This window comes from Ictalurus furcatus, chromosome 5, assembly GCF_023375685.1.
Source record: "Ictalurus furcatus strain D&B chromosome 5, Billie_1.0, whole genome shotgun sequence".
Lineage (NCBI taxonomy): Eukaryota > Metazoa > Chordata > Actinopteri > Siluriformes > Ictaluridae > Ictalurus > Ictalurus furcatus.
The window spans coordinates 28,809,311-28,828,090 of record NC_071259.1 but is presented as its reverse complement, the minus strand read 5'-3'; the positions used below and the strand labels follow the sequence as shown (position 1 = coordinate 28,828,090).

The window sequence follows — 18,780 nt, the reverse complement described above, 5'->3', positions numbered from 1 at the left end:
ATGTGTGATAATCCTGAGACCTTGCTAACAATCAAGGTTCAGTTTTAGCTAAGTAATAAGGAATTTACTCAACCATGACACACACTGATCACAAGTTTCAGTTGGTCCATAAAAATAAAAATAAAACAATGCTGAAGTGATAAAAATGTGCCGTGTTGTCATTTTATGCATGAGCGTGGCATGAATGAGCTTATCAGTTAGCGGTATGTTGGGAAATAGTAAACATTTCCTGTGAAGAGCTCTCTAGCATAACAGTAACAGTCAAGGCCCTCAGGGTCCACACACACACACACACACATTCTCTCTCTCTCTCTCTCTCTCTCTCTCTCTCTCAGATCATTTCCCTATTTAAATATGAAATACAGCTTCCTACATTTCCCCACAGCTCTGTTCTCTCAACAGGATCAATGTTTTGTTTTATCATTTTGTTATCTTTTCTTATCTCTGTCGCACCTCTATTTGCTTATACTGTACCTTAATTATATCTCTGACTCATAATCTTGACCTTGAATGATTCGCACGTGATGTGATAAAATATTATGTACAAAATTATGGCATTTTCCATATCCTAATTAATATCCAGTGCTCATGAATCTCAGACATATTTTTCTAGTTTTTCAGTATTGATCCTCCCTCCTGTGTTTGGAAACCACTCTCAACAAGAAAGGTTACTAAACCGTACATTGACCTTTAATCATTTGCACCTTTAATATGTACCTTTTCTTGGCAAAGTGCATGGGCAGTACATTTAAAGTAATTAAAGTGAACCTTAAGGGTCCACTTACGGTATGTCCCTTAGATTATTTATCATTTCCAGGTGCAAAGACTGTACCCTTAAGAATCCCATCCCAGTAACAGATGAGAAAGCTGATGTAGATTATCATGTGTGTTGCCTCTAGTCCTCAAGGATTGAGAACCTTAGTTTTCAGATTGAACTATATTTCTGGTTCTCTGTTCAAGTTGCAGTTTTTTTTTTCTCTTTACCACATTGGATATTTACTAAATCTCTGCCATAGAGAGGAACATATAGGACTGAGGATAGAACTATAAATAGAGCTAGAAATATAATAGCGCTGTGAAGAAGGCACGACTGTATAACTGACTCCTGCCTGCAGTCACTGCGTTAGTTATATTATATATTATACATATTTTAATCATGTGCTGCCATCTAGTGGCTCAATAGATGAACTACAGAAATACCATTTATTTCTAATTTTGTGGCAGCATGTTTTGACAGCAGGTCTGAGGAAAAGGATAGAACTGATAATGATGATAATGTTATATCATAATGATGATGATGATGATGAAAGAGGAGGATGAGAAGTTGTAGGAGGATTATGATGATAATGGTGGGTGATAAAGGTGATATTAATGATGATGATGATGATGATGATGATGATGATGAAAAAGAAGGAGGAGAAGTTGTGGGAGGATTATGATGATAATGATGATGGAGGGTGATGAAGGTGATATTGATAATGATGATGATGATGAAAGAGGAGGAGGAGGATTATGATGATGATGGTGGGTGATGAAGGTGATACTGATGATGATGATGATGATGAAAAAGAAGGAGGAGATGTTGTAGGAGGATTATGATGGTGATGATGATGATGATGATGATGATGATGATGATGATGATGATGAAAAAGAAGGAGGAGAAGTTGTAGGAGGATTATGATGATGATGATGATGATGATGATGATGGAGGGTGACGAAGGCGATATTGATAATGATCATGATGATGAAAGAGAAGGAGGAGGAGGATTATGATGATGGTGGTGGTGATGAAGGTGATATTAATAATGATGATGATGATGAAAAAGAAGGAGAAGTTGTAGGAGGATTATGATGATGATAATGATGATGGAGGGTGATAAAGGTGATATTGATAATGATGAAGCTGATATTAATGATGACGATTATGGTGGTGGTGATGATGATGATGATGGAGGGTGATATTAATGATGATGATGATGATGATGAAGGTGATATTAATGATGACGATTATGGTGATGATGGTGATGATGATGATGGTAATATATAGAATGACATGGCATTGTGTTTACTGAAATGAACAGTGCTTGTATTGAAGGTGTTTTGAAGGTCATCAGCAGGGTTTGTTTATTAACTAAATAGACTAAAGGTCACCAAGCAGGGATAATTACCACTTCAAGGTCACCTCAGCAAGTCCAGACTTACATTCCTTACTCGACAACACCCTTTTGAGTGTCACTGAAGTTACTAAATACGTCACAGTAGTTACTGAATAGAATAAATAATGAGACCTGAGATTAAGGGGGTAACCACAGTGCCCTCCGCTAATATTGGCACCCTTGGTAAATATGAGCAAAGAAGGCTGTGAAAAATTGTCTTTATTGTTCAACCTTTTGATCTTTTGTTTAAAAAAATCACAAAAATACTCTTCTCTCATGGATAGCAAACAATTGCAAACAAAACACAGGTTTATCAATAAAAGTATCTTTCTTAACTATAGGTGTGCAACAATTATTGGCACCCTTTTAGTCAATACTTTGTGCTACTTCCCTTTGCCAAGATAACAGCTCGGAGGCTTCTCCTATAATACTGATGAGGTTGGAGAATACATGGCAAGGGATCTGAGACCATTCCTCCATACAGAATCTCTCCAGATCCTTCAAATTTCGAGGTCCACACTGGTGGACTCTCCTCTTCAGTTCCCCCCACAGGTTTTCTATGGGTTTCGAGTCAGGGGACTGGGATGGCCATGGCAGGACCTTGATTTTGTGCTCAGTAAACCATTTTTGTGTTGATTTTGATGTATGTTTTGGATCATTGTCTTGCTGGAAGATCCAACCACGGCCCATTTTAAGCTTTCTGGGAGAGGCAGTCAGGTGTTCATTTAATATCTGTTGATATTTGATAGAGTCCATGACACCCTAACAAAATGTCCAGGTCCTCTGGCAGAAAAACAGCCCCAAAACATTCAAGAGCCACCACCATATTTAACCATGAGCATGAGGTACTTTTCCATATGGCTACCTCTCTGTGTGCACTAAAACCACCTCTGGTGTTTATTTCCAAAAAGCCATAGACCATCTGACCATAGAACCCGATCCCATTTGAAGTTCCAGTACTGTCTGGCAAACTGAAGATGCTTGAATTTGTTTTTGGATGAGAGTAGAAGCTTTTTTTTTTTTTTTAATCCTTCCAAACAACTTGTGGTGATTTTAGTTTTGGAGACTTTCTGATCCCAAAACGCAACTAACATCTGCAGTTCTCCAGCTGTGATCCTTGGAGATTTTTTGGCCACTTGAACCATTCTCTTCACAGTGCATTGAGACAATATAGACACACGTCCAATTCCAGGTTGATTCATAACATTTCCAGCTGACTGGAACTTCTTAATTATTGCCCTGATGTTGGAAATGGGCATTTTCAATGTGTGTGATATTTTCTTATAGCCACGCCCCATTTTGTGAAGCTCAACAACCATTTGCCGCACATCACAGCTGTATTCCTTGGTCTTACATTGTTATGAATGACTAAGGGAACTTGGCCTGTGTGTTACCTCATATTTATACCCCTGTGAAACAGGAAGTCATGGTTGAACAATTTCCTGTTCCTAGTCACCTATGTCTAAAATGTAAAATATCAATGGGAATATACTTCAAATATATTTTTCTCATATGAATTCATGGGGGTGCCAATAATTGTTGCACACCTATATTTAATAAGGATAATTTTAGGACAAACCTGTGTTGTGTTTACATTTGTTTGATATCCATGAGAGCAGAGTATTTTTGTGAATTTTTTTAAGCAAAAGCTCAAAAGGTTAAACAATGAAATAAAATTTTCACAGTCTTCTTTGCTCATATTTACCAAGGGTGCCAATATTAGTGGAGGGCAGTGTATATGAAGCCAGATCACAAAGCTACTGATAGAAGTAAAGAAAATGAGAAGTGGAAAGAAGTTGAAAGAGAAATCAAAGTCAATGTCTGTCATTTTATAATAATCATTCTGATTGATCAGAAAGTATTAATTACTTTTCTATAACAGTAGTGCTGACAGTAGTTCCAGCAAATCACGTTAATGCATTAATGCACACAATCTAATACGCTGTCATTTTTGTGTGCATTATTTTTTAGTAACAATTGCATAGAGACTTGTATGATGGAGGCTCGACTTAAACACTTTGACAAACCGGTGTAACTGTTGATAGGGGGATGTTTTTGTAAGGCAATGGTTATTTAGCATTTTTGAAGGAGTCTCCAGTGTCAGTGCTTTTGTAACAACCACTAAGTTCTCCAACTTCACGACAGTGGACTTCGTAATTTGCAGGTTCTCTCAAGCTGCATTTTTTTTGTCTTATGAGCTGAGAGACGTCTGCTTATAGCTGCTATAAAATATGTGAGAAGAGGAGCTAACTTGTTTCACAGACATTTTACAACATTAAATGTAGCTATAATGAAAAGTAATGAGAGTGCATCTGTATCCACTCAGGGCAAAATAAGACATTTCATTTAGAGTGTTATAGAGAACAAATTGTGCTTTAAAAACAACAACAACAACAACAACAACTTTGGGTTTCTCTTCCTGAATGTAATATAAATATTATTTTAATTTTTTTAACGTTTTAAATTGATTTTGCCTTCTGTTTCAGATTGTTGTAGGATGCAATGAATGCAGTGCATTCTCAGTGTTTATGTACATACACTCTCTCTCTCTCTCTCACACACACACACACGTTTTTCATTATTTTCATTATTTATTCAGAAACATTTAGGATGCAAAGCAACAGTTTAAAAACCATGGGGAATGCAAACATTTACCCTGGATTGTAACCTGCACCTGTCAAAGTGGTCACACAAGTGGATTCAAAGAAATCCCGCCTCTTGGTGTAATCCCGCCCTTCTATTGGTTGACTCCACTGCACCTGTTTGCCGCTTTATCCAATCACAACTGGACGTGCCGTTTCAAGATGGCGGCGTCCATCGCGAAGTATCATCCTCTCACTTTTTGTTGACAAAAACAGCAGAACTGAATCGCTTAAACAGTGCGAGCTCGTGTAATGCAGCACACAAAAAAGAAGTGCACAGCTTTGAATGTCCACCCCTGGAGGAAGCATGTCTTCGCTGTATGTTTTAATGTTTATTTAGGGAGAAATACACGGCTCTGCAGCCATGGCCGCCGACAATAAAATTCATTTCTGGAGGAGGAACGCGAAGGGTCCCGGAAGGTGAGCTGAGGGTTTGAACTTAAATGTTTAGTCTCTAAATATCAACATCTTCCTGTATCTCAGTGATTTATCATCTGTTTTAGGATTGACTGGTTCACAGTGCTAGCTTAATTCGGCCTGAATTAACTTTATATATATATAATAGCTTATTTAGAATCACTGTCAAAACCCCACAGGCGTTAATGTATGTAAACTAGTGTGTCCAGCTGTGTAGACGTGAAAACACGTGACCACATGGTATCAGGATGTGCGCTCAGTGGGCATTTTGTAGGTGTACAATTTCCTCCTGGAGACCATGTGTTATAAATGTTTTATGTGCAGATATTATTTGGGTGGTCAGTGACTCTGACATGGTAGTGAACATAGCACTGGTACTGTGTTAAGTCTGTCTGCTGACACTGATATATTAAAGGGATCACTACTGACCAGAACAAAAGTACCACTGGTGCTGGTACACAATAAGGGTATTAAGCTTGTGATGACTTTTCTAGCTGGTACAGTTAGAGACTAAAGCTTAGTTTTTCCATCACAAAATTGCGCCTTGTTTGTCTTATTGCCCCTTGATTGACGGGGTACTGGGAGACTAGTAAATAGTACCCATTACAGGTACTCATACACGGTCAAAAGTGGTCAAATCGGTACTCAGGGTACCCGGGGCAAGCAAATTTCATGTCTGGGCTATATTAGTGTAAACTGTGCTGTGATGTTGGGCTGTTGCTATTGATTATTATTGATATTATTGATATTATAATTTGACTTTTTATAAGTCAACCGTTTCCTTCAATTTATAATCGAGTAGTCGATATCATATGCCGCTTTAAAACCCAGTTCTACAGACAAGTGTTAACATGTTTTTCCTTCACAACGTGTTTTCTGCTACATATACGTGCTATATAAATATACTTTGTTTTATCTTTAAATTCAGACTTGTTAATTCATTTTAAAATAAATTCCCAAGAATCATTTCAAAATGTCCCTTCATGAAAACAAAATGTAGGCCTGCAATATTATTTTAAAAAACCAACAACAACAACAAAAAAAAACACCTTTTGTATTTTCATACTAACAACCGAATTCAAATATCTGCTTGAGTAAGAGTAAGAAAGTATCTAGTTTAAAAAAACAAAACAAAAAACTGCTGAAGTAGCTGTTACTCGTTACACAGGAACATCACATAAAACAGGCTGAATTTAAATAAATGTACACACATCTGATTTAAATCTCCTGTGTTAAGATGCGTTTTATCAAACAGACGCAAGTCTTCTGAGTGAAAGTTTCTGCTTGCTGGGACATGTGTTAGTGTTATCATAGAGCAGGGTGTTGGGTTCAAACTTAAACGAAGTAGTTTAACGCTGGTTAACTGAACATAAGCATACATTTGCACAGACGGTGCTTAAATTATCAGTGGATCAAAAACAGTAATGTTTCCATTTTGTTTTATTATAAATGAAAGAATTTGTTTTATTGTTTTGTTTATTGTATCTACCGTCCTCTACACGCCTGAATGCAGGAGCATTTATAAACACGTCGAAGTAATAAACTTACATTTCTCTTCACTAATTTATTGGACCTTTTCTTGCTTTGGCCTAGCCTCTTGTACATTGCTTCTGGAGCGTTGTTTGCTGAATATTTGATGATGTGAAATTTTCCATGGAGGATTTAAAAATATATATATATAACTGAGTAGTCAATTATAATCGAGTGTTCGTGACAGTATTCGTGACGTATTCATCTTACTGCCTGCTGCACCACACACATTGGCTGAGGAGCAATTTGTTGAACGGTAGAATGTTTAATGCAAAGCCGTCATACAACTCCCCTGTTTGCAGTTAAGCATAAAAGGCTATAAAATAAAGACTCAAACCTGATTCAAATAATCAGTATGTTTACATGGACAGCAATAATCCAATATTAACCCGATTACGACAATACTCTGACTTACCTACTATATAGTAGGTGAAATACATGTATCTCGGCTACTATACAGTAGGTAAGTACACGGTTTGGGACGCAGTCATTTATTTGCACGTACAGCATGACAAATAATTAACCGCACTTGAAGCTTTCGTAAAAATTTAAAATAAAAACACCCAAAACTGTATACAGTACCATAATGGATACAAACTGTATGTTAATACGTGAAATTCTGAAGGGGAACGTCGGACGGCATAGCGCGGGGACGTAATGACGTGTGCCGTTAATCGCTCTATGTTCTATAACACGTAAAACGGGAACATGAAAGAAGTATTCTAAAAGCGACTCATGTAAACACCTTAATCAGAATATTGTCTTATTCAGAATAAGGTCAATAATTAGATTACTGCTGTCCATGTAAACAAATCAATGTGCAATGTGAATAGACGACACGTTGGTCAGTGTCTTGCGGACTTTTCTTGAGGACACAAATACAATGATCTGCGTTTTAATATACTTGTTAATATTCCTTAGTCTCTATTAATGCACTTAACCAGCTAATTATTTGACTGTACATAATTGCAGCATGTTAGCATTTTGATTTCTGGGCAATGTAATTCTGGTCAGCACATTGGTGCTTTCACTTCCTAATGAATTTATGATGTGTCTGCTTCTTAAAGTACCTATATTGTAAATTAGGTGCTGAATCACGACCAATAAAAGCATCACAACACTTTAGTGAATCACTGTGCCACTTCCGGTGGTTCTAATATGAATGACTTTCTTAAAAACGAGTGAGATTTCAGCATTGTGGTTTTACTGTTATCTTGTTTCAGTGTTCTTAAAAACAGGAAGTTCTAACTGTCACCACAATCTTGGGTACTTCCCTATAAGTGAACAGCAGACACGGCTCTATCAGATTTCATAAACCTTGTCTGGGGTTTTTCTTTTGTTTTAGAAAGTATTACCTATTACGTTGAGAAACCGTCTTGTGTAATTCTATATTTCGCTAGGATTAGGTGTAAAGCTTGTGTTCTTTGCCTAGTTGTAATATGTCTAGGCGACTGAACTTGTATAAGCTTGAAGACATATTACCACTTTTTTCTAAAGGGACATTGTCAGTGTGGCTCTCATTGTCTTGTGGCTCACAGTTGCTACACCTTTCACACGAACTTTATGACATAAAAGCTCTACAGGCAGCCTCCTTTCTTTAATCTTACTAAGGTTCTTGGATGTCCTTAAGCAAGTGGGTGGTGGATTTCTAACGAACTGGTTTAGGACACGCCTGCCAGCTGTTGTTTTGATTTTCTATTACAGTGACTCGCAGTGCTGAGTTTAGTCCTGCTTATGCACTTCAGGGCTGGATCCAAATAAAAACAAAACGACATTTAAATCAATGATTTTTCAAATGCATTACAATATTGTAAGTTTGCCACAGAATTCGAGTTTTTCCTCAGTCTGCATCGGTGTCTATACCTGACTCATACATTTAATGTATTGATATGAATATCAGAATACCCAGTATTTATCTAACACTAGTTCTCTAACTCACCAACCTTCTAACAGAGATAAACCTGACATGATCCAATCGGATAACAACGGTTTTAGTATGTGTCACAATTTTATCATGGTTTCGTAACTTGTTACTATTTTGTAAACCAACCACAGTCCTGATGTAATCTAAAAATGAACATAATGCTAAACTGGCTTGTTGGGTAGCATTAGTCAGCTAATTAATGCAAACAAACCTGATATTTTCGTTAGCCACATAGATACATTTTTCAGCTCGCTGCTTGTTGTGTGGTAACTGGTGTCATAACTAGGTATAAGAGCAGATATAATATACTTTTACAAAGGTAGAGACTTGAAAATGATACAATAGGAAGATTCTGGCCGGTCCATGGTGAAAGAGTCCACAGTGGAAGAGTGGCCAATTAGCACTGGAAAGAGTACTATTGTACAGGTATTTAATCAAAAGGGGACAATGAATTTCACAGAAATGAACACAAAATCAAGCAATTCCGCAATATTTGGAGGAGCTTGCAATTTTTCAAAATTTCCGCAGATTTTGGGCAAAGACGCGCCATATGACATCATCACAACGCATATTCAGCCAAAGCCCTCTTCGATTCATGTGTGTCAAACATGAGTACAGCTAAAGGATCTCATTTCGTCACTGCAAAAGACAACAAAAAACAATTTTGTTCGATTTCAGTTCTGCCAATTCAAGTAGTTTTCCGCAGAAAAAGCACAAAAAACTCAGCAAGTTGCATCGAAAATTTTGAAAAATTGCCACAGCAAAATCGAGCATTTTTGGATGCAACAATCACAAAAGAAAAACAACCAACAACAAAAAAACCCTCTCTTGTACAGACTGGTTTTTCATAGATAGTTATTATGATATGTGACTATGTATTAACATGAGGCCATTATAAGACCTTGGTCAAAAAACTATTTGGCCAATTTGTGTGTTTTATGATAATGAATAATGAGTCTTTATTGGTCACATATACATTATAGAACAGTGAAATTCTTTTCTTCACATTCCTCAGCATGTTAGGAAGTTGGGGTCAGAGTGCAGGGTCAGCCATGATACAGTGCCCCTGGAGCAGAGAGGGTTAAGGGCCTTGCTCAAGGACCCAACAGTGGCAGCTTGGCAGTGCTGGGGCTTGAACCTTCCGATCAGTAACCCACAGCCTTAACCGCTAAGCCACCACTTCCCCCTTTAATACCTATGGAGTGATTTTCAAGCAGCTTCAGGCTGCTTTTGTCACATAGATCTGGCAACCCTGATTGGCCCCTCATCCAACACATTATCGCCATCCTTCTCGTCATTGCAAAAATTGTTGTTTATTCTCTGTTATTCTTCCCCTTCGGTATTTCCTCCCCCCTCCTTTTTTGTTCCTATTATACCTTGGGAAATGGTCTTGCTGTGTCATGCTGCTAGTCACGTTCCCGAGAAACCAAAAGCTCACAGTTGCCTGTTCTGAAGACTTTCCAACTGTGGAAAACCTTACAGCTTTATCTCTAACGGTTCCATAGTGTTAACACTGGAGATGCTTTTCAAAACGCTAAATCAACATCTCTAAGCTGGATCTACTGTCGTCAGAGCTGCTGATGAATGAGATTTAAGAATTCAACAACACTGTGTGTAATTTTTGTTAATTAAAACCAGATTACAGTGCTTGCCGGGTAAATTCTGAGTCACTGACTCGATCCCTTGGCTCTCCAAGCGGCCCTCTAACAAACTTTTTAGCTTACTTTAGTTAATAAATGAATGCAGCTGCCCTTTATATCTTGCCAGAGTTTTCCCTAAGGAGAAAAGTTGACAAGGGCATGTTAAAAGCAGCACTGAAACTCGGCCAAGACCTGTGATATCTTCCAAGGACACTCAGGACAACACCCCTGACTTCTTACCACAGCCGGTTTTGCAATCGATGAACGTAGAATAAGTGATGAGCTGAAAGCCCCTTAAGGTTAAACATGTTTAAGTGCAGTGTGTGTTTGCTGGGGAAGATCTGTTGTAGCTGCAGGGCAACAGGCGTGTAGCTGATGTAATGTTTGGCTATGCGATGTTGGACCTCTGATTAGTCAAGGGGAGTTTGTGAATGTTGAATGTGAAAAATAATACTCTGTTGAGCAAGCTTCAGCTTTTTAGATAAACGTGGTAGGAATGCTCGAGTCACCCAAAACCATGTGCAGAAACGTTCAGTGTTTGGCATTAGTTTTAGCTTAAGGCTAACCGAAAGCAATTTTGTTATTTTTTTTTAAACAAGAAAGAAGAGACAAAAGATGGAAAAGAAAACCCCAACAACATGGGTTTTGACATTATTTTTTTTTAAAAGAAAGACTAGTAAAAATACACTGAACGTTGCCAAGTTCTGCACTGTACATGTACGGAAACAGCCAGGATGTATAGCTCCACTGTGTTGTATCTTGTGTAGTGCACAAACAAAAAACTACATTTAATGTAGTAAATAGGCTTGTGCGATATTGATTTTTCCCTACGTAGGATTTTCCATTTTAAAATATTGCGATAAACGATCTAATCATCCAAAACTGTTTGGCTTAAAAAAAAAAAAAAAAAAAAAAAAAATACAGGAAAGCTAGAATTTCTACCATTTCTGGTGTAAGGATAGCATTGGAGAGTTTAATAAAATGATCCGCTGTGCAGTTGGATCATGTGACAATCACGGAAACTCAGTTGGATGATGTATTTTCAAACGATCCTGCATTCAGTCCGTACAGGATTTCTCAGAGTTTTATTTTCGCGATCGCTACAGCCAAGAATGCTTGCTTTTGCGGCGGCTTTGAAAATGAGACCTTTTAGCTGTACTCATGTTCGATGCACGTGAATCGAAGAGGGCTTTGGATGAATGTGCGTTGTGATGACGTCACATGATGCGTCTTGACTCAAATCTGCAGAAAATCTCGCAAGCTCCTCCGAGTATATCGGAGTTTGCTTGATTTTGCCTTCATTTCAGCGATCGCAAAATCTTGGAATGACTGGATCCTGCAATAATGCTCTGTAAACAATAATTTAAAAAAAACCAAAAAAACCATAGCAGCACATATGGATATAATCTTTTTACAAATAAGCTGTCTAATGTTCACATGGCTGACATTTTCACAGTGTTTAAAGTATAAGATTGGATTATGTTTAATCTATTTGGGTCAAAATAATGTTGCTTTTAAATCTTCTAGAAAAAAGGCATTTAAAGAAAAAAAAGAATCTGCTATAGTGAAATACTGCATATTTTTTTTGCTGGTAGAGACATGACTCCAGACTCTCAAGACATTTTGAAATGAGTTCTATATTGATGTAGTACATTTTCACAGCAGGTATAAGAACCCTATTATACCATATACACTGATCAGCCATAACATTAAAACCACTGACAGGTGACGTGAATAACATTGATTATCTCGTTACAGTGACACCTCTCAAGCGGTGGGATAAATCAGGCAGTAAGTGAGCAGTCAGTTCTTGAAGTTAATGTGTTGGAAGTAGGAAAAATGGGCAAGCGTAAGGATCTGAGTGACTTTGAGAAATTGTGATGGCTAGATGACTGGCTCAGAGCATTTCCAAAGTGGCAGGTCTTGTGTTGTTTTTCCCGAGATTCAGTGGCTCATTCATGCGCTTTGGGAACAATAAGCAATGTCGTGCTGGGAAACGTTGGGTCCTGGCATTCATGTGGATGTTACTAGGTACCACCTACCTAAACATTGTTGCAGCCCAAGTACACTCCATCATGGTCTCCGTCATGGTCTCTTTCAGCAGGATAATCCGCCCTGCCACACTGCAAAAATAGTTCAGGAACGGTTTGAGGAACATGACGAAGAGTTCAAGGTGTTGACTTGGCCTCCAAATTCCCCAGATCTCAATCTGATTACGCATCAAGTAAATGGGATGGTCTGGACAAACAAGTCTGATCCATGGAGGCTCCACCTCGCAACTTACAGGACTTAAAGGATCTGCTTCTAACGTCTTGGTGCCAGATACCACAGCACACCTTCAGAGCTGTTTTGGCAGCACAAGAGGGACCTACACAATATTAGGCAGGTGGTTTTAATGTTATGGCTGATCAGTGTATGTTGCTTTATCAAAAAAAAAAAAAACACAACATCTGCACAATGATACACAACTAAACCATTGAGTCATGAAATATTTGCGTCTCCGTGATAAAAACCATTGCATCCCGATGCCTTTAAATGAGCACACGACGAACAGTTTCCTATGAACCCAGCTCTGTTGATATGATCATATTATTAAAATTAAAAATGAGCTTCCAGTGAAGATGATATGGCGACACATTTATGATGGATTATTTTATTTTTCTGTGATTGCTGGATATATTTTCTCCTAATGCATGCACACAGAATCACTAGATATGGTGAATAACTATTTTTATTTTCAACATCAAATGAAGCGACGTGACCCAGTTATGTTTGATGTAACGATGATGATAATAATAATAATAATAATAATAAAGGCTTGTGTGTAATTTTCGTTTAATGCTGATAGAATAATGTTAATCTGAGGTCAGTGCTTCCTTACGCTTTCTTCCACACGTCCTTGCTTGTCATATGCAGGATTCTTGCTTTTGTGTTGATAAATGTGTATGTATTGAAGCGGAAGATTCTGTCTGAAAGTGTGGTGTGAGTATATCCAGGCCACCAATGGAAAAATATCATTAATTAAGGCCGTTAGTGCCATTTAGCTTTATATTTGATGAGTCCGTCTGTTCCAAGCGGCGCGAGCTGCTGCCACCTGGGTGCTGTAGTAGATTAGGAAATTAAAGTAATTTATATTGTAATTATTACATTAATCCACAGCAAATGGACCATTAGTGTATAGCCATAACCCCAAAATGGTGTGTGTGTGTGTGTGTGTGTGTTGAACAGGATGGATGTGTACCATGTGATGAAGATAACAGTTTCTTCTGGCAGAGTGATTAGAGCACAGCATTCCTACTTGGGAAGTCTCCTCTTTTCACCCAGTGACACATTTGGAGGATTATTTGTCTTTATGTTCTCTCCAAGACATTTAGCTCTCATTGATTTTAACGTGAACAATGTGTTCTTTGGAGGTACATTCTTGTGGCCTTGTGCAGAATCTGCAAAATATCGCCACTGCCTCTAAAATTCCTCCTTAGCCCCAAAACTCCAAGCAGTGATGCTGCATTTATCTTCTTGAGGGCAAAGCCCAAACCATTTGCCCTTGTTTATGAGGATTGCTGAAATAAATCACTCCGTTTATGCATTAGTGGTGTGCAAAAAGTACATTATAGCACAATTTTCCTCGCTGAGACGAAACCTGTAAATAACGATCCTTTTGTGTGCTTTTTCCCAGAGATGCTGGTATAACAAGGTGCTTTATTTGTCCACTACTTTGTGTTTGTTATTGGAATATGTATAAGAATAGTAGTGGTGCAAAGATTCACCATTCAAAATTCAGGTTTATACAGCAGTAGGGAATCAAAATGATGTATATGTCTGTGCCTGTCAGTCAGAGTGCAGGAGGTGTGGCCTCATTTCCAGGGAATGAGGATGTCCGTTCGAGGGAATGACCTTACAAATCTTTTTTTTTTTTTTTTTTTTTTTACAAAACTGAGGGTACGGTTTACAAATCTGAGGGCACGGATTACACAAGGCTGTATTTTTTTTTCTTACGTGACACTAGGGGCGCTCCGTACACCCTTAATAGACAAGTGAGGAAAACAAACTTGTTTAAAATTCACACAGCAGTGTGATCTGTCTCTCTTTTTCTGTCTGTCTCTCTTGCCGTTATTTGCTCTCTCTTAGTCTGCAGCCTATCTACGGGGCGCGGTACCCACCTGTGGACCCTCGGGTACTCTGCTCGTAAGTGCAGCCACCTGCATGGATAATCTGCCCTCAGTGGATGATTGACTCCTTAACCTTGTTGTTTTCATCTGTTTCTGTTCCTGTGCTCAAATTCATCCCAGTCTGTTGCCCATTGAACCTCAATATCCAAGTCGAGCATTTGTCCCCCCCCCCCCCCACTTTTTGACCCAAGAGTTTGAACAGAATGTTTATTTAATGTTTAATGTTTTTTTTTAATCTCACAAGATTCTTTTAAAATGTTTTCTTTACCTTTCCAAATTGTCAGGATTCTGAAAGACACTCCAAAGTCAAACGCTGTGAGCGTCAAATCAAAGAAGCCATCCACTTTCCATGAGTTTGCACGCAGCACCAACGATGCCTGGGACATAGACGACGTGGAAGACAGCGGGTTCTTCACTCCGACACACTCCACTTCTGTTCCTGTGCAGTCACACTCCACAGTCAAAGCACCCCATCTGAAAGAGACCAATCGTGTGATGGATAAAGAGCCAGAGCCAAGACCAGGGGACAGATTGGAAGCAGGAAGCGGAGAGGTCTGCCGAGATCAGCTGAAGTCTGACAGTGATTCGGTAAATGGCAGAGTGGTGAAGTCCAGCAGTGACGTCCAGCTGAACAGTAATTCAGGTAATCGTTGCGTGTCTTATATTTTGAACCCTTTTTAGAGATGAACATCAGAAAGTTTCAGAACAAGGTTGTGACATACAGTAGAGGTCGACCGATCGATCGGTTTTGCGATTCATTGGCACCGATAACCAATTGCTGAAACTATCATTTATCCGCAAAAATCCACAACGATAGTTTTTCCCGGTTGCTGGATCGGCTGAGAAGGGTCCACTGCCATTTTACAGAACGTGAGCAGCCTCTAGAGGCGAAATAAAAAACTATCGCTGACAAATTTAGTTGTCCTTTGAAGTGTTTTTTTTTTTTTTTTTTTTTTTTTTTAATTCATATTGGATATCTCTATTTTTATTTGTTATTTGAAGTGTTACTTTTTGGTTCAGTTTGAATGTATATATTTTATTTACTTGAATATTTAATATTAATCGTTTATATATATATATATATATATATATATATATATATATATATATTAATATTTATATATTCATTTTTAAAAAGTACAGTGCATTTTCATGGTACAGTCAGTACTGTTTATTTTTGTCATGAAGTTCAGCAATATTTTACTTTGAGTGTTGTTTTCATTCAGTATCAATTTAAAAAAAGTCATAATGGGCTGATTAATCAATTATTTATTATAAATATCGGTCGACCTCTAAAATATAGAGCAGCAAAAGTCTTACCAGAAGACTATACATGTAATCCAAGCCAAATTTAAACCTATTGATGATGCTGGCCCACATATGGGTGTGATGGTCAGACAAACTTTTGGCCCTGTAGTGTATTTCACAATTAATTATGGCAAGCAAGGCAAAGCAGACTCCAATGTGCTCTATAAAAAAAAATATGAACAAGAGCATCTACTATGTTGCTACAATATTATAGCGTTTAAACAGTATTTTTTTATTAGAGAGCACGAGTATGGCCTACCTAAGCATCCAGAGCAATATCAGCGATCTAATTTGCACGTTTCGGATAGAATCGGTTAGGGCAAGCCGAGGGTTTGCCAGTATATTCATTTCAACTGCAGTTCACCATGCAGGTAGCACATGGCTTGAAAAATGTCCTACTGCTGTTTTAAAGTAACTGACAGTGATCCAAGTGGGATTTGGTCGTATAAGGTTACGCACATAAATACACGTCAGTATCCGGCAACACCTCCTTTTATTAATGTGAAAACGATGCACTGAATATACAAAAGGCACCAAATAAAGGCATTGTGTGAAAATTGCATCCTGTTGTCTGTTTGAAAACTGCAGAAAATGAGCCGCACTCTGCCGTGCGTCGGCCAGGCGGAGACCGCTAGAGGTGGAGTTTCTGTGTTTGAATGAGTTTTCTATTCACATTATTCTCTGTGGGCGCACTTAGTGATTAGCACGTTCGCCTCACACCTCCAGGGTCGCGGGTTCAATTCCCACCGTGGCCCTGTGTGTGCGCAGTTTGCATGTTCTCCCCGTGCTGCGCGGGTTTCCTCCGGGTACTCCGGTTTCCTCCCCCAGTCCCAAGACATGCATGGTAGGCTGATTGGCATGTCTAAAGTGTCCGTAGTGTATGAATGGATGTGTGTATGTGTTTGTGTGCCCTGCGATGGATTGGCACCCTGTCCAGGGTGTACCCCGCCTTGTGCCCGATGCTCTCTGGGATAGGCTCCAGGTTCCCCGTGACCCTGAAAAGGATTAAGCGACATAGAAGAAGGATGGATGGATGGATGGATTATTCTCGGTTATATGGAAGGGAAACTCGGTCTTCTCCCAGAACTATTTTCTTGGAATAAGAGAGTTTCCAGAAGGTCACAGAAATGGTAGAATAAAAAAGAAAACAACAACCAAATAGACAATTGAGTTTATTTGGTTTATCAGGAGTGCTGCACGCAGGAAGCAGTCAGACATAAACAGTATTGAAAAAACTAGCAATGACCTTGGAGGTCATGAATTAGATTACAGCATGGTGAAAGAGAGCACACACATATACACGTGTACACACACACACACTCAGAAAGAGTGTGTGTTTTGTCTTAGGTTTTGCTTTATCAGTGTTCAGCTACATTCAGAAGAGTTCAGTTTCAGATGTTTTTGCAGCTACAGAATTGACGAAAAGACCCGTCTGTCTGTCTCTCATATTGCATATTGATCTATTTATCTCTCTATAGCTGTCTGTCTGTCAGAATCAAGCTGTGCTTATCTATCTGCATCTGTCGATATCTAGCTGTCTGTCTGTCCACCTGTATATTTCTCTGTCTATCTGTCTCTGTCTGTCAGTATCAAGCTATGTCTGTCGGTCTCTCTGTAGCTGTCTGTCTGTCTTTGTTTATATCTAGCTATCTTTCTTTCAGTCTGTCTATACCTGCCTAGCTGTCAGTCTCTGTCATTATATATGTCCATCTGAATGTGTATATTTGTCTATCTTATATCCACCTATCTTTGCACTTATATAGCGCTTTTTAACCTCAGCGGTTTTACAAAGCGTTTAGCAGTACTTAGCGGTTCTACAAAGCGCTTAACACTGTTTCTCATTCACACACACGCATACTCAGACACACGTAGCAAGGCGCTAGCTTGCCATCAGGAGCAACTTGGGGTTCAGTGTCTTACCCAAGGACACCTGTGGAGTCACGTGGGCCGGGAATCGAACCGCCAACCCTACGATTAGTTGACAGCCCGCTCTACCACCTGAGCCACAGCCTATCTGTCTATACCTCTCTTGATTAGTGCGCTCATTCGTCACAGTGTTTTGTGTCTTGTCCAGAGCGCAGCACTCTACAGAAGCAACAGTCTCTCCCCATGCGTCCCATCATCCCTCTGGTGGCCCGCATTTCAGACCAGAATGCATCTGGAGCTCCACCCATGACCGTGCGAGAGAAGACCCGACTGGATAAGTTCAGGCTGCTGCTGGCCAGTCCCAACACAGACCTGGGTGAGTACGAGAATACTGAGGTAAAGGAATCTGTTATTATAAAATGAATTGGTTTCACACACACCCTGTGTATGTGTTTAATACACTGTGTGTTAGTAGAGTCTCTGTAATTGATGTATATGGTCTGATTACAGAGTTATAAGCTAGTATTATAAGTACATTGTGGAGCCTATGTGTAACTAGTAGACTATTAATCTCAAGCGCATGTAGTACCTTTTAATACGTCAAAAAATAAAATGATTTTAAGGCATCGACACATCTCAGAGGAATAGAAGTGGAAAAGTGTCACTCGGTATCTTAATATAACGGCACAGAATTCTTGATTCTGATTGGTCAGAAGGTGTTAAGATGTTTATTTCATGAGAAAGGAACTAGACACAATTATATTGTTATATTCTTGTGAATTCTGGATTCTACCAGTAGGTGGTATGAATAAAGTAATAATTATTACTTCACAATTCAGACTCTTCTGTTTCTCAACTCGTGAGCTGCGGGATAATTAGCAGAAGAGCTGAGAAACTCGGCTCGAGGGTCTTTCTTTTGTGACCTTTAACAGCAAGAAATGACAGAAATCTCGAGCTTGAAGTTTGAACCTTTTCTCTCCCCAGACGTCACTTTTAAAAAAAAAAAAAAAAAAAAAAAAAAAAAACTTTCTTCATGGTGCCAACGTGGGTGGCAGGTACACACAGCTGAGATGGTGGGAGTGCTGAAAGAGAAACTGTTATTTTAGTCTTCCTGGGGTCGTTCTGAGC

The 18,780-nt window shown here is 38.8% G+C and overlaps 1 protein-coding gene across 1 annotated transcript in view; it reads left to right on the top strand.

Annotated features, from left to right (window-relative positions):
- Nucleotides 1–4,658: 4,658 nt before the first annotated feature.
- The window catches only part of tbc1d22b (TBC1 domain family, member 22B), a 55,402-nt gene continuing 41,280 nt past the window's right edge, over nucleotides 4,659–18,780 (top strand). The window contains exons 1-3 of the mRNA XM_053625640.1: nucleotides 4,659–5,218; nucleotides 14,763–15,121; nucleotides 17,861–18,028. Coding sequence (XP_053481615.1) covers nucleotides 5,163–5,218; nucleotides 14,763–15,121; nucleotides 17,861–18,028 — 583 coding nt within the window. The 5' untranslated portion in view covers nucleotides 4,659–5,162. The remainder of the gene's footprint in view (nucleotides 5,219–14,762; nucleotides 15,122–17,860; nucleotides 18,029–18,780) is intronic.